Raw genomic sequence first — 16,521 nt, forward strand, 5'->3', positions numbered from 1 at the left:
GTAGTTAGCTAGAATCATCACAAGCATATTCTCTAGATTGTGAATACAGGAACTCTTCTTGCTGAGACCTTTCCTCACAGGGGGTGCCCTGCTACTCCTCCAGCTTTACCGGTTAATCCTAGCATCTGCTGGTATAGACCCAGTAAGGTCTGTGTTTCCTTTTATGCATGCTGTCTCAAAATAAGTAGCCAAAGGGGGAACTGCTTCTTAGACAATGCATTTTTCTACAAGGAATGATTACAGATATATGCACAATTAAATTCTTTGGTTTTATAAGAAGTGTGGGAGTACCAGACAAACACTGACTTTTAGGAACTTCCTACCTTGCTCTATCATTCAGCATTTAGATAGAGCTTGGTGTCGTCTTTGCTCTTTAGCCTATTTGATTTTTATTTCTACAGATAGTAATTTAGTTATCTGTGGTATAAATTCATACTGCGTGTTCCTGCTTTAGCTTTCTATTGTCTCTGCTTACTAAGTTCTCATACATTCAGCGGTTTCTCCGTATTCTCCAGCGATGGTGTGTTTTAGTTCTTCCTCATTTTATCTGGCTAACATAACTCTGTTTTAGGCAAGATCCTTTTAAAAATAAAGCTTTAACATTAATATAATATTTAAATTTTCAGTATAAAACATCAATTGAAGGACCTTTTTTTTTTTTTTTTTTTTTTAATCAGAAGGAATTTTTGCTTTGTAAAGGGTTTTACCATAGTAGTATTTTAAACACTCTGCAGGGCCCTCTGGAAGCCAGTCTAATTGCCGCCTGGTGTTGGCTTGGCATTGTTCTGGAAAAGGATTGAAAAGAACTGTTGCATGTCTGAAATTCTCAAGTTTCCAAAAGTCCCTTTCAGAATCTACACAAAAACTTTAATCTACCTTTGGATTTTCTTGAGTTAAGCAGACCTTTTTAAGAAGTCTCCTATTCAGAATGATCTCTGAATTACCCAATTTTGTTATTTTTTAATTTTAAAAATTATAATAGTATTTTCATGCCTTTTCAGCCATATTAGACTCTAATTTTTTTTTTTGAACTATCTTGGGCACCAAATTAACATTGATTAGTAAGAGAAGGAAAATAAATTTCAAATTGCAAATTACAGTCTTGCTGATAAGTTTTATAGCAAAATCCTTTTCAAGTCATGATTCTGCACTATTCTTGCTTACTGTAATGCCTCAACTAAATGTAAATGGAAATAAGAGATGCTGTCTATAAGTAAAGGTAAATATTTTTCACTGACTTATGAATAGTATTTCAAATATGGGTGCTGAGTTTTATGTATTTCTGACAAAATATGTCAGTCACCACTCTTTATAAATTAGCGTTCCCATAATTTTTCTTTCAGTTTTATTGTCCTGAATTCATTTTCTCTTTTCTCAGAGGATGTACTGAGTAAAGATGCCGGGGAATGTGCAATATGCCTTGAAGAATTGCAGCAGGGAGATACTATAGCACGACTGCCTTGTCTATGCATATATCATAAAGGGTAAGTTTATTTTTATGTTAACCAAGTTGATATTAGAGTAAAAAGTGCTTCTCAAAAGTTTCAAACACATTGTCCTTAGGGCTAAAAAGTTTTCTTCTTAATTGAAACCCCCTCTCCCTGTTTCTTTAAAAAATGAGCTTTTTATTTCCTGCTAGAACTAAGATTTAAGCCCCAATCTGTTTGTAACCAAAAATCCACCATTTGTTAAACATTTACTATTACTCAGGTATTGTCTATAACAGCTTAGCTAGGTTATCTCATGTAAATCTTGTAACAATCTCATTTTATAATTGAGGGAATAAGCCGAGGAACAATAGGAAATCTCTCCAAGGTCATGTGGCTGGTAAATGGAAGACGTGAGATTTTAGCCACGTCTGTTTGGCTCCAGCACCCATCTGGATTCTCATAAAGTATTCTTGGTTTCAGAGTAACGCAGGACAATTTTTAGATTAAAAAACTAGTTAAGGTAAACCAAAAAATAGAAGACTATAACATTTCAAACCAGTGAAAGGAATAAGGTAGAATTTTATTTAAAGGCGGGAGTGGGGGAAAGCATAGAGAACATAATAATAATAATACAAAATAAGGAGGCGAAAATAAAACTAGTATCAGTAATTTTAATAAATCTAATATGACAGACTTACCAGTTGAAAGCAGATTGAAAGATTGGGATAGGCTTTTGATGAGTGACACACTTAAACATAAGGATATAGAAAAATATGAAAGTGAAGATAGAAAACTGTGTCTAGGCAAATATTAACTACAGGCAAACTGACAAAGCTAAATTGACATCAGACAAAATAAATTTTAGAAAAATATTACTAGTATGATATGATAAAAGTATATAAAATTTAGTTTTTTAGGGGATCCCTGGGTGGCTCAGTGGTTTGGCGCCTGCCTTTGGCCCAGGGCACAATCCTGGAGTCCCGGGATCAAGTTCCGCATCAGGCTCCCACCATGGAGCCTGCTTCTCCCTTTGCCTGTGTCTCTGCCTCTCTCTCTCTCTCTCTCTCTTTCTCTCTCTATGTCTATCATGAATAAATAAATAAATAAATCTTTTTTTTTAATTTAGTTTTTTAGTGAACCAAAGGACACAGTCTCAAGGTAAAATATTTAAAGAACTATCAAAAAAAATTGACAAATATGTCATAATAATGGAAAATTTCAACATAGTCCTCATTGAGTCAAACAGATATACACAAAATGAGTAAAGACCTAGAACAATCAAGCAATACAGCTCACAGGTTTGTCTAATGGGTGTATGTATGTATATCTGCACCTAGCAATTGATACATTTTCTTTTCAAGTACATATGAAGCATACAGAAATTAATGGTGTACTAGGCCATAGAGCAAGTTTTAGCAAACTACAAAAAATTGGTACCATACAGAAAACTGTTCCTTGGTCAGTTATAAAAGATGAATAATCTTCACACATGCTTCTAAGTAATTTGTAGATTAGGGAAGAAATGTAACGAAGGGCCCCTGGGTGGCTGAGTTGGCTAAGTGTCAGATTTTGGCTCAGGCCATGATCTCAGGATCATGAGATCAGTCCCCCCTTGGTCATAAGATTGAGCATCCCTGATGGAAACCTGCTTAAGATTCTCTCTCTCCCTCTTTCTGTCCCTCCCTCTCTGTGCATATATGCACGTGTTCTCTCTCCTTCCAAAAAAAAAAAAAATTAAGGACTTAGCAGGGTTGCCAGATACGAGCTCAAATGAAAATCAGTTGCATTCATATCTCAGTAAGAAAAAAGAACTTTTTTTTAATAGAATAATAACATTAACAGCCACAGAAACTACAATAGCTGTGATGTTAAGAATACATCCTACAAAAGATACTCAAGATTGAAAACTTCATTGAAAGATACAGAAGATCTAAAGTTTAAGTATACCATCTTGTGGTTAGGAAGACTCAATGTCATAAAAATGTCACTTAACCCCAAATTATGTAGTTAATATTATCCCATTCAAATCTCAACTAGTTTTTTTCATGTAATTTTACAAGTTTCTAAAATGTACATGGATGATACCCATATGGTAAGAACAGTCATACTCATGAAGAGGAAAACTGCTGGGGGACTTGCCCTGTACAAATATATTATAAGACTATTAATTAAGACAAATGTGAAATAGGCAAAGGAATAAAGTCCATAAACACTTGTGCATATATGAGAGACAGCATAGCATGGAGTTTAAGAGCATGTACTCTTGGGAGTTAAGCTTTCCCCCCATATCCCAGCCCTTCCACTAGTTCATTGTGTGATATGTTAAGTTATTTAGTTTTTCCCTCCCTCAGGGAAGGAAAATGAGGCGATAGTACCAATTTCATAGAGTTATGAGGTTTTAAGTGGGTTAAATTTTAGAAAGTACTTGCACATAATAGCTGCTATTACATAGTAAGTAAATGAATAAAAAATTGATTTGGCAGAGGTGGTATTACAGCAGTAGAGAAAGAATGAACAATTCAGTGAATGGTACTGAGATCAGTTGGTTATTGTTATAGAAAAATAGTTGAAGCCTTATTTTATAGTTGAGATAAGAATCAGTTCCCAGTTGACTAAACATATGCCTAGGGAAGCTAAAATCTTAAAAAATGGAGATAAATATTCTTGACCTCTTGGTAAATATTTTTAGGGCTAAGATACCTCCCCCCCCCAATAGAAACTTGAAAGAAAAATTGATAAACTTTATAAAATTTAAAACTTTCTTGCATCATGATACTGTGAAAAAGTAAAAACTAGACCTCAGACTGAATTTTTTTCACTACACGTAACAATTTATTGGGATGGTATCTGAAACAATATTCTCCTTCAGTAACTTTGTGTAATGGGTTTAGCTCATTGCAGTTGGTTGAAGAACAGTGACAATATAATGAGATTATCATACTGGTTCATACAGAAAATATCTCAGCACATTAGTGTTTTGCTGCATCAAATAAAAACAGATGAAAACGTAAATGGGAACAAGCTATGAGAGTATACAGCGTAGGTATACCTTGTTTTGTTGTGCTTCATTTTATTGCACTTCACAGATACTACCTTTAAAAAAAAAAATGTAGGGTTTCTTGCAACCCTGCATAGAACAAGTCTATTGGTACTATACTGCCAACAGCATTTGCATCCTATTTATGTCTGTGTTATGTTTTGGGTAATTCTCACAAAATTTCAAACGTTTTCATTATTTGTTACAGTGATCTGTGATTGTGACTTCTAAAACCTCAGGTGGTAGTTAGCCTATTTTCACAATAAAGCATTTTTAATTAAATTATCTAAATTTATTTATTTATAATAGATTTATCTATTATGCATATAGTTTGAGACATGATGCTTTTGCACACTTTAGTAAAGTGTGAACATGCACTGGAAAACAAAAAAATTTATTTGACTTATTTTATTACAATATTTACTTTATTTCCATGTTCTGGAATTGAACACACCCAGTATATGAGGTGTGCCTGGTACTATAAGAATACCCATCCATGGAACATTCTGACATCCAGTTCAGTTAGGCCATGTGATTTATTTGGAAGTGCTTGCTTACTTCATTCATAGTTCTCAAATTTTGTGCATTGGGCTTTTGTCCCCATATTAATATTAATATTAACCCTTCCTTAGTCCTCTATTTTTAAGTAACCTATACACCCAACATGGGCCTTGGGCTCACAACCCTGAGATAGAGTCCCATGCTCTACCAACTGAGTCTTTATGTCAAGCTGATTTCACCTTTAAAAAAAAAAAAAATCCAGGATCCCTGGGTGGCGCAGCGGTTTAGCACCTTCCTTTGGCCCAGGGCACGATCCTGGAGACCCGGGATCAAATCCCACATCGGGCTCCCGGTGCATGGAGCCTGCTTCTCCCTCTGCCTGTCTCTTCCTCTCTCTTTCTCTGTCTCTCTCTCTCTCTGTGTGACTATCATAAAATAAAAATAAAAAATAAAAATCCTATATCTACAGTGGTATTTTATTTATCTGGAACAAACAGAGCTTTGTTCTGGTTACAAGGTTGTATTATTGGAGTGGTCTGCCTTAACGTGGTTTTCCCATAAACCCTGTTAGTTTTAGTATATGTCTGATTTGGTAGAAAACAAGGATCATCAAAAATGTGTATACTATATTATAGCTGAAATATTTGGATAATTTGTATTAAAAAAAGGCAAAATAGAAAATTTGGCAAAAGTTGTTAAGTCAATTCAGAAAAAAAAAAAAAAAAGAAGAAGAAGAAGAAGCCCAGATGGCCAGGAAACATACAAATGTAAGTTGTTATACTTGGAGAATAGTTCTGTAATAGCTATGGGCTGTATATATTCTACATCTCAGTAATTCCACTCCTGTGTGTAATCCCTGGAGGAATTCTTGATCTTGTACTCTAGGACAGTGCTGCTACTCAGTGTGCAGGTCCAGGGTGAAATAAAGGAGCTTGAGTCAGAATGTAAATCAATATAATACTGTCTTCGTTGAAAAAGACTTGCAGTGATTAAAAAAAAATAAAAAGTGTGTTTAGAGGCAAAATTAATGAGTATTCTGACTCAAAAGCTCCTTATCTCATTGAGAACTGGTAACAGACGACTCATGGATTAGTACTGTATTTGTGGGCCACTCTGAGTAGAACAGCTCTAAGAGACATGTATAAGATGTCCATGGAATCATTGAAAGTGTCCATCAGTAAAAGAATGGACACATAAATTGCAATATGCTTGTATTTATGGAATATTACATACAATGATAATTTCTCAATATGAGTCAAAATTACATGGCTGTAAAATAAGTGCCCATTTTAAATCACATAGGAACCATGAATTGTTAAAATATCTGGAGTATTTTGTTTAGTACTTATTTTTTTCTGAGAGGGAGGTGAGGGGCAAGGGTAGGGGGAGAGGGGGGAAAGAGAGAATCTCAAGCAGACTCCACTCCCAGTGGGGAGCTTCACAGCCCTGTGATCATGACCTGAGGTATAACCAAGAGTTGGACTCTTACCTTGAGTGAGCCACCCAGGCACCCCTGTTCAGTACTTAATTTTAAAGGATATTCCGGTAAACCAGAGGACAACTAGAGCCAAGTAAGTAGATAGAGAACAGGCTGAAAACCATCTCTAAAGCCAATTTGGGCATGATTATTTAGACAAGTCTTAATGGTAACAAATTATTTTAGATATTTAAAAGAATATTATGTGGATGAGATATGTTACTTATTTTCCTTTTTGTTTCATTATTTTTACCCACCAAACTATCCTATAAGGTGATATGAGAATAATACATAATAATTTTGCCTGTAAGCATATCAGCCAAGTCTTCTAACTTTGTGGCATATTCAAATTTGAGAATGTGTCAACAGTGAGAACGTTGAGCAGCTTAAATTCTACTTGGGTAACTTCCTAGCTGTTGGGAAGTTACTTAACCTTATTAAGGTCTTGCCATTTATCACAGTGAACTAGAACTTTCTGCAGTGATGAAAATGTTTCGTATCTTTGCTGTCTAGTAGAATAGCCAGTAACCATGTATGTGGCTTTTGAGCATTTGAAATACGGTAGTGTGACCAAGGTACTGCATTTTTCTTTCATCATGAGTTTAAATTTAGCCACATGTGGCTTGTGGCTACTGCATTAAACAGTGCAGATCTAATCACAAAATACTTTATAAATGCAATTAGATGATGGTATATTTGTGTATGTATATGTATTGTAGAATGGGATAGAATTAAAATCAAAGGCTATATTTATATGTGAGTATTGAAATACAGTCTTTTGGGGGCACCTGGGTGTGTTAGTGGTTGAGCATCTGCCTTCGGCTCAGGTCATGATCCCGAAGTCCTGGGATCATGTCCTGCATCAAGCTCCTCACAGGGAGCCTGCTTCTTCCTCTGCTCATGTCTCTGCCTCTCTCTGTCTCATGAATAAATAAATAAAACCTTAAAAAAAAAGGGAGGAATATAGTCTTTTAAAAGATGATACAGTTAAGAATTAGAATTTTAAAATGGTTTGATTACATTGATTAGGGACATGAACAGATTGATATTTGCATGAATGAAGATTTTGAAGAGAGAAATATCTGTCCACGTTTGTCACTTAATTTTGAATACTGCTTAAGTGGTAGTTCTTTAGATTCTCTTTTGGTAAGGGTTGTTCTATTTAAACTACTTTATAGTGTAACTTTGCAAAGGTTGTTTCCTTAACTTCTTTGAATAATTAAAATGTGAGATGCCTGGCTGGCTCAGTGGGAAGAGCATAGAGCATGCCACTCAGTCTTAAGATTGTGAGTTCAAGCCCCATGTTGGGTGTAGAGATTACTAAAAATAATAATAATAAATTAAGATCAAAGTGTAATAAACAGATCCTTATCTTTTACTTATATGGCAAATATCCTTATTTAAAATATTTTTTTCTGTAAGAAAGAAGTAAGAATTTTTATTATGGCTATTATCTAAATAATTAAACATAAGTATTTCAGTTTTTCTGGTTTTGTTCTTTTCTAGCTGCATAGATGAATGGTTTGAAGTAAATAGATCTTGCCCTGAGCACCCTTCCGATTAAGCATCAGCTTCCTGTTTTATAGGTAATTCTCTGTTTTTCTTTTTTAATTGCTTATTAAATTGTTACCTGGGTTATACATTCTTAGCCATCATTTTTATTCATTCACTTATTTATTGAAGTGTTTGTGTGTCCATCCGTCTGTCCATCTGTGTCCCAGACATTGGGTTAGGTTACTGTGTAGGAAACTCACATGGAAAGAGAACATAGAAAACAAGTATATTGATTCCTGAAGAAAGTCTCATATTGAGTAACTTCTCCATTCTTGGTACTTTAAAACACATTAGGTTATTTAATTTTAGGTTAGTGCTTAAATCTGTGAAATATATGATTGGTATGAACTTCACACATGTACATATATGTAGTCATTGTAGTACATGTTACCCTGTTTTACCACTAAGAAATCTGAGGCCCAAAGTAATTAATTCCATGACTTTAAGAAGCAGTATGCACAACAGTCCAAGATCATGCATTTAGGAAACAGAATCAGATTCTGTACTCTTACCCAAACTTTACAAGTATATTCTTAGGTAATGCAGTATAATATTATAATTCTAATCATAATAATTAGTTGGCATTTATGTTGCATTATTATGTGTCAGACATTGTTGTAAACATTTTACACCTATTAATAACTCATCTAATTATTGTAACAACCCTTTGAGCTCAGGACTCTTGCTATTCCCATTACACAGATGAGGAAACAGAGTTATAGAGAGGTTAAGAAACTTGACTTGTCAAGCTAATTCCTAGGTAGAACTGGGATTTGAACCCAAGCATATTGGCTCCTAAGATTGTGTTCTTAACTACTTTGCTGTAATTAAGTAGGAGCATTTTCTTCAAAAAGTTGCATCATGTATTCATTCATTCAGTTTAATCTTGCACTTTAGTATATCTTCAGCCTGTTATATAGTGTGCGTGTCTATATATAGTAGAAGCAAAACAGAAAAAAATTGAATTTTAAACCAAATACAGAATGTTTTGCTCTGCTGATATCACTTATTCATTATCCTGCATTATCTGAAAGTGTTCAGTGAATTGAATGATAAACTCACTTGACTATTGCTATTTTCCATATTCCATGAAGTGAGTTAAATGAATAATTTAGCTTTGAAAAAGTAACTTCACATATATGAAAAGCTTTTTGTGAGAAGACTTGCAGAACTGACATAAAACATTGGGTTTTTACATCAAGGCAGAACATTTTAGCCAGTGCTGGAATAGTTTCAGGAATTGGAGCCTCTATGTTCAGAGTCTTAAGATGGTAACCAACAAGTCTTTACTGAATGGCTAGGCCTGAAGACAGAAAACTGGAGCAGGTTGTTGCCCTTAATGAGGATAATTTAATAGCAGAAGATTAGAGTATTGAAAGAGGAGATTTGAGGTCACTGAAGAGCTGTTATAGCAACCAAAGTAAGAACTGCAACATGAAATGAGACCTCTTCACAATTAAAGTGGGTCTCCATGGGAAATGTGAAAGCCATTGTAAGCTGGAGGGTACGAGAAGACTATTAGCTTTTGAAACTTTTACTGTGAGGTGATTCACATCATATTGACACACCAGAGGTGTAAATTGGGATAAGATTGCCGTGTAAAGGAAGTGTGGCAGTAGAATGATACTTTTGAGTATATGTGCAGGTATGTTTGGATTTCACGATGAGCAGGTTTTTTGAAGAGGAAGATGCTTTTGGTGTATCTTTAGTGTAACCTTACATCTGGGCCAATCTAAAATTATGACTAAAATTATAGAAGCATTTTAAGAGAAGTACTAAAAACTAATGCTAATAAATGAAGTTTTTATCTTAGTATTTTACATACCAAGGTAATAGGTCTAAAGTTTTCACCTATAGGTAAAATGTATTTTAGAGGCAATAAACTTTTTTTGTGTGAGGTGGGATTTTATGGTCATCAAGTTTTTATTTCATGGTCCAATCAGCTAAATTTTTCCTTTAGTGTCACAGTGAGCCTATGGATATAAGGAACATGAGTCTCCTCTGGTAGTCAGTATGCATGTTGGTCTTAAATAGCATTTCAGTTTTCTTACCTTAGGTATCAGTATTGTCTTTTTACTGACTTTTTTTTTTTTTTTTTTTTTTAATAGAATCTGAGTGGGACACCTGGGTGGCTCAGTGGTTGAGCCTCTGCCTTTGGCTCAGGTCGCGATCCCAGGGTCCTGGTATCCCACATGGGGCTCCCTGCAGGGAGCTTCCATCTCCCTCTGTCTATGTCTGCCTCTTTCTGTGTGTCTCTTATGAATAAATAAATTTTAAAAATCTTAAAAAAAAAAAAAAAAAAACCTGAGTTTGCTGGCACTTGCCCTTAGAGGTCTTATAAATCAATGGACTCTATGGGCCTTGAAGAGTCATTTTTACAAATGTATAGTTATGGAATATCTTGACTCAGATTTTTGTTTCTGTTCTGACTGCTCTTATTTATCAAACGATAAATTTCTCCTATCCCCTTTGCTGTGCCAGATTAAATGTGTGCATTTGAAGAGGATTTATTACTAGAAGATTAGAAAAAAAGGGAACATCTAGCAGCATGTGCAGCATTTCTGATACTCTTCAGCATAAGTATTTAATGGATGGTCCAAGATAGAGATACGTAACTGTCTAAGGTTTTGATTAGTTAGAAATTGTTTACTGTTTTTACTTGAGGTTGTTCGTTATTTGGGGAAAGGTTAATAGGTGGTGTGTAGGTGCTTGTGTGTTGTGTGTTTGCTGTACTCTGGAGTCGTCTTTATTGCAGAGGGGAAATGACTCTTATGTGGTGGCTATTTTTGTGACTATTTTAAGCTTTAATTGGTCCTTCAGTGACCTTTAAATCTCTTCTTTTGCAGAACACTAATTTTAGGAGTTTTTAGAGCAGTAAGTAAGTGTCTGAAAGCGCCTAGCAACTAAAGCATTGTTCCTGGGGGAAATGGATCTTCTACTTTGATTTGTATTAATATCATGGACTACTGCTTAAACCTCATGCATCTGCTTCTGCGCAGGTTTTCTTGTCTTTCCAAGATGCTTGAAAAACTGAGAGGACATGAGGATCTGTCTCTGGAAAAAGAAAACAAAACTGCAGGCATACTCAGCCCGAAATCTGAGTTCTGTGAGACTTGGTGATGCAGAGATGGACAATCATACAGGGAATAACCCTGCTGAAGAGAGGACAGTTGCCACAGAACTCAGTGTACCAAACATGCATATAAAGGACACACAGGGATTTTGAAAATGCTGCACATCCCTTAATAGTCATCTACATAGGTAACGCTGATAAACATTTTGTATTCAGACGCCAAAGTTAACTGATTTAGAAGTTGATTTTATTAAGTTGTCTAGAGCCGCGCCACTAGTTGTGTTTTGACTTGTATTTTAGTTGGGGGCTCACTTTATTTTCCCCAACATGATGTTTCTGCATTCATCTCTTCTTAAACTGAAGACCACATAATGTACTTCTTATAAACTAAAGTCTTAAATGTGAAACCAAGATATGTAATCAAGCAGTAAAACATTCTCTGAATGTAGACCATGATCTCAAGTTCTTCTGTTTTTATCCCCAGGAGTATAAAATAGACTTCTACGTAGGAGAGCTAAAACATGGTAATGTTTGAAATTAAAGGTTGAACAGTATCAGAATGCAGTCCAAAGAGTAAATCACGTTGCATAATGACATTTTAATGAACTAAATCTAAGATTGTCTATTGAATTGCGATTAAATGTATTATTTCCTCTTAAGTAAAACTGCTCAGTAGTTCATCAGTAATGAATCATCCTGCAGCTATGCAACTTTTTAAAAAATACAAATTACCAATTTTAAGTGCTGCCAGCTATAATAACTTTGTTTTAACGGGTATTTTTATTTGTTCTTTTCATGTAATTATTTTATTGTGCTTTGCATCTCCAGTTTCCCACATTTGGGTAGAATGTTTAGCAGGTTAGTAACTTATGAAAAGGGTAAAATAAAATTTTCTTGGGTGGAACTTGGAATAATTTGAGAGACATTTTATATACTTTTAAAAATCTGAATTTAATTGGGATGCCGGATTTATAGCAATTTGCATCTTTAATTTTCCAGATAATCTGGAGGTTAGTGTTTGATAAATGATTTTTTTAAAGCAAATATGAAGATTTTGTTAATTTATAATTTATTAATGTGTTATTACTGTAATTGAAAATGTTACAGAGACTTTTAAATTCAGTCTTGTGTAGAAAGAAATGTATTAAGCAAAATTATGTGAATAAATATTCCCACAAAATACATCTGAATGGTTAAAAAATACTGGAAGAGAGCTATCAGGGCTTACAGTAGTGAATGTCTTTTTTTTTTTTTAATACAAAAAGATACCAATATGTAGACTTCATATTTTCAACATACAGGGAAAATGTTATCAGTGAACATTTAAGCAGTGCACTTTACTTGATATAATTGAAAGTTGCACAGTACTGTTTCCTTATTTTAAGCTTGCTTTATTTAAGCATTTGCTTTTCTATTTAATGCTGCTACTCTTATTCTCAATTTTTTTTCCCTGTTCTGCTTCTGTTTCATACTTTTTGAAAGGGCACGTTCAGGAGCAACTGCTGCTACCCAGAAAAATTGGTGGTTATGAAGCAATTGAAAGAGTTTTTCATTGCTTTCTGTGTGATTATAGACCAGATAACATTTTCCCTAAAGTTATGCTGTGAAATGCCTTTTGTTATGCTGCAATTGATGAAAGCATCCCAAGCCTCCTTTGTGACAGCTGACAGCATGGTTTCATAGGTGCTTTTTAAACCAGTTTTGGGAAGTAATTTTCCCTTAAGGAAAATATCCTTTCCTTAAATTTTTTTCTGTTATCATGAAATCTGAATACGAATCCATTTTGTTTCACATTTTTAATATTGTAAGCTTTCACACAGAACACACATACCCACTCACCCCAGGAAAAAACCTCTTAGAATATTCTGTGAATAATTCATTTTTTTCTATACTGGTATATTGTTATAGTAAGAATTGTTTTGTCGTCTTCCATTCTTAAAGACAGAGATTAACTCTGCCTCTGGTAATGACCTATTCATATTCTCCTGGAAGTTGATTTTTCTGATACGATTTCCTCCTTGACTTTTAATCTTCTAATACTTCGTTCTTTCCCATCTTTGTCCTATCCGGCCCTTTAGCCCTCTTGGTCTCTCTCGGCCTCTGACTGCGCCACGGTTCTGTGCTGCAGCTGCTGTGGTAGAAGCTCCTGTGCTTTAGAAGAGAGTTCAGTGTTTATCTGTGTCTAATGCGCCTTGATTATTCGATTTGTCTAGAACAGTATTAACTTAAAAAAAAAATCTGTTGATAGCAATCCCTTTTTTTGTTAAAATTGACAGAGGTTAGCATTTTTTTACTTTAAGTTCAGTTTCCATCAGTGATTCCCTAAAGTTGAGAATTTAGAAATTGAAGAATAAAGTTTTTATAGCCCAGATACTCCGATTTTTACTCAAAGTCGCTACCCTGGAAAATATTATAATATTCTACACAATGTCACTTACAATATTTGTAAATCTGTATGTAGACACTGAATAGTCTAAGTAGGATATAAAAATCACATTAGATATATAAGTATGTAGCTTGAAACTACTGACAATTGGGTATTATGGAGACAAAATAAAGATTGAAAACCTAGATTACCAAATTGGTGATAGCTTTCTAGAATCTTTGTAAATACATGTTTTCCAGTAAGATCGCACTCGCATATTTAGAAAGCACGATGTTCTGAAATTTCACTTTAGTGCCACTCTTTATAATGGGCTTATTGCCAATTTTGACTCCTCATTTTTCTTTCATCTGGCTTTTTGGGTTTTTTTGTTTTTGCCAGAATGTGTAAGAGATAGTAAGATTATTCTTACTTTTGACTTTTTGCCAGAGAAATTAGACTAATCCTCATCTTAATCTGTTTTTTCTGATCTGGTTTTAAATCCGACATAGATTGTATTTTAAGAGCAGCGTCTGTGATTGAAATATAAATAATGATTTCTATAATAATTTTCTTGTGATAGCTGAACAACATTTAAAAGGCCATGTTGTAAACTGTTGCATGCTATTTGGGTTTTGGTTTCTTAGTGCAAATCTTATATTTCTTTTAAAATGTTACAGTTATTTTAGTTCTCACCTGCTAAACACACTTTATTAGAATGTAACTCAAAATGCCCGAGGGTGCTGCACCATCAGCATGTTTGCAATATGTATTTTGAGAAGATTTCAGGTTAAAAATGTTTCAGTGAAAATGGCAGATTCCTTTTCAAAGCTTATTTTTCTTTCTAAATTTGGGTATAGTGAAGTTTAAGAGCAGTCATTTAAATTAACATACTGTATAGCAAAACTAAGAGATACTTCTTTAAATGAAAAAGATAGTAAATTAAGTGTAAATAATACCTAGTTTTATTTACCACCTTGGAGAGTTGAAGAAAGAAAATTTCCTAACAGTAAGCTACTATGTTCGAACAAAGCATGAAACTCTTTTTAAAAACTCAATAATTGAATTTCCTATGTGATTGATAACCCATATTTATGCATCGAAGATAATATCCACATCATCTTATTTTTCCACAGAGGAAGTTTCCATATAAATCAGATTATTGGGAACTTTGTAAAACTGCATAGAGGTAAATGTTGCTTATTAATTGTGAATACAGTTTGTTAGTTGCAGGAAATCTTCCAGTGCATTGGGGCCATTTTCTTGCAGTTTGATCTATCCTGAGGTGAACTCAGTACATATTGAGAATGTGTTAAATGTGAAATGTCCCTTGTTCTTGTACAGATACTTTTGAAGTTTTAAAAAATTCTAGCATGCCAATATTTTGTCTTTGGCCCATCACCTCCACCCCTTAATTGAAGTGTATAACTTCTCATTTTTTTCTTTGCTATATTGTGAATAATAATAATAGTTAAATTGTCTTGTTTTATTGTCTACTTCTCTATCCAGATCTTTTCATTCTAAAACTATATTGCTACTTGGTTTTCTGTAGAGGAAATTGCTATTTGGTGTACTAGTGATTCTAATTGGGGAACAGCTGACTGGGTAAAAACTTTTGGTAATAACTGACCGAGACAGTACTTTGAGTGCCACGTTCTGTGAATACTCTGCTTAAGCTAGGAAGCCGAATGTTCTTTTTAAATCACAGAATTCTTGAATTGAATTGGAAATATCTGGTCTTTGAAGTCCAGCTGATTCTCTGGAAAGAATTAAAAGCACTGAGGAAAACCAGATATGTCAATATTAAGTTTTAGCTGAAACATTACTATATTTAGGAGAGTTGGTATACTTTCAGATATTTAAGCCATCATTAACTTTAGACCAATGGCTAAAAATAAGATCAATTGTTGATTGCTTGTTTATAGAGAAGCAAAGAGCAGTATGGCATAAACTCACATCCCAGTAATAAAGGAAAAATTTTAAAGTGATATTAGTATCTGTCAGCCAACCTTGCGCTTCTTAGCTCTGCCCTGGACTGTGAGATACCTGTTAGAACCCCAAGTCTTAGAATCAAAAGTGACTGATTTCTCCTATTATAAATTTTCATGCCTGTCCTTTGATTTGATATGCTGAGATTGACAAGTACCAATGGTTTCTGTTTATAAACTTATAGTTCTGCCTTTGCCCTGGTGCTAGCATCTTGAAAAGGTTACATTTTTAGTAGCATTTTGAGCACCTATATGCATATGATACAGTTAACAGATCCTTTAGGGAGATTAAAAGAGAGTTTGGAATTTGATGATGGTATTGATCTTTATTACAGAAGTCCATTACATCTTGCAATGACTATATGAGTATCAGTTTTTTTAGAAAACCACAGTAATAATAGATATTAACTTCATTGCTTTTGTTCATGGTTTCAACAACTCTTCTATAATACCTCTTAATTTCGTCTATTAGAAAGTATTTTCCTGTTAAATTAAAATATCCAAAGGATCCATCACAAAAAATATAGAACATGTATTAGGAACAGCTTGTATGTTCTAAACTAAAATGGAACAGTTCATTACTGATTTTTTTAATCAATAAAACTTCCATATGATCTTGCCAAATTATCCTTTTATTTAGAAATAGAAAATAAGAGAATGTTTCCAGGGTAATTTGTCATATCCACTGTAATGTCTAGAAGCTGACAGTATATTACAGTAAAACTGAGAATTATCTGATTGCTGAAAGGTTACCATGAATTAACATGTCACAGTTTCTTTATTTTTTTTATGCCCATTTGGTTGAATTTCTGTAACAACTTAAGAAACAACTGTAGTGGTAATGAACCAAGAGTAACCATAAGTAAAAATGTACTTTGAAATTTCTAATGTGAAACCCAATTTGTAAAAATTTTTTAATTGAGATATGATTATAGTAGAGCTATTAAGTTTTGGGGAGGGATGGTCTATCAGTGTATAATCATAACTTTCCGAATTTAGATTGTACTTGGTAGTGTTACATTATGTTTCAAAAAGAAGAGTATTAATCTTTGGAAGCACAGGTTTCATGATATAAGAAGTGTTGAGCTTTGTAGCACAG

General features: G+C 34.1%; 1 protein-coding gene across 2 annotated transcripts in view; it reads left to right on the forward strand.

The window, feature by feature from the left end:
- The window catches only part of ZNRF2 (zinc and ring finger 2), a 95,268-nt gene extending 80,354 nt beyond the window's left edge, over nucleotides 1-14,914 (forward strand). For both annotated transcript variants that reach the window (XR_012002739.1, XM_072764646.1), the window contains 3 exons: nucleotides 1,379-1,484; nucleotides 7,952-8,031; nucleotides 10,999-14,914. Coding sequence is in view for 1 of the 2 variants with exons in the window: in XM_072764646.1 (XP_072620747.1) it covers nucleotides 1,379-1,484; nucleotides 7,952-8,009 (164 nt within the window). In the remaining variant the exon portion in view is untranslated. The remainder of the gene's footprint in view (nucleotides 1-1,378; nucleotides 1,485-7,951; nucleotides 8,032-10,998) is intronic.
- Nucleotides 14,915-16,521: the final 1,607 nt, after the last annotated feature.

The sequence above is a fragment of the Vulpes vulpes genome, chromosome 7, assembly GCF_048418805.1.
Source record: "Vulpes vulpes isolate BD-2025 chromosome 7, VulVul3, whole genome shotgun sequence".
NCBI classification, from domain to species: Eukaryota; Metazoa; Chordata; class Mammalia; order Carnivora; family Canidae; genus Vulpes; species Vulpes vulpes.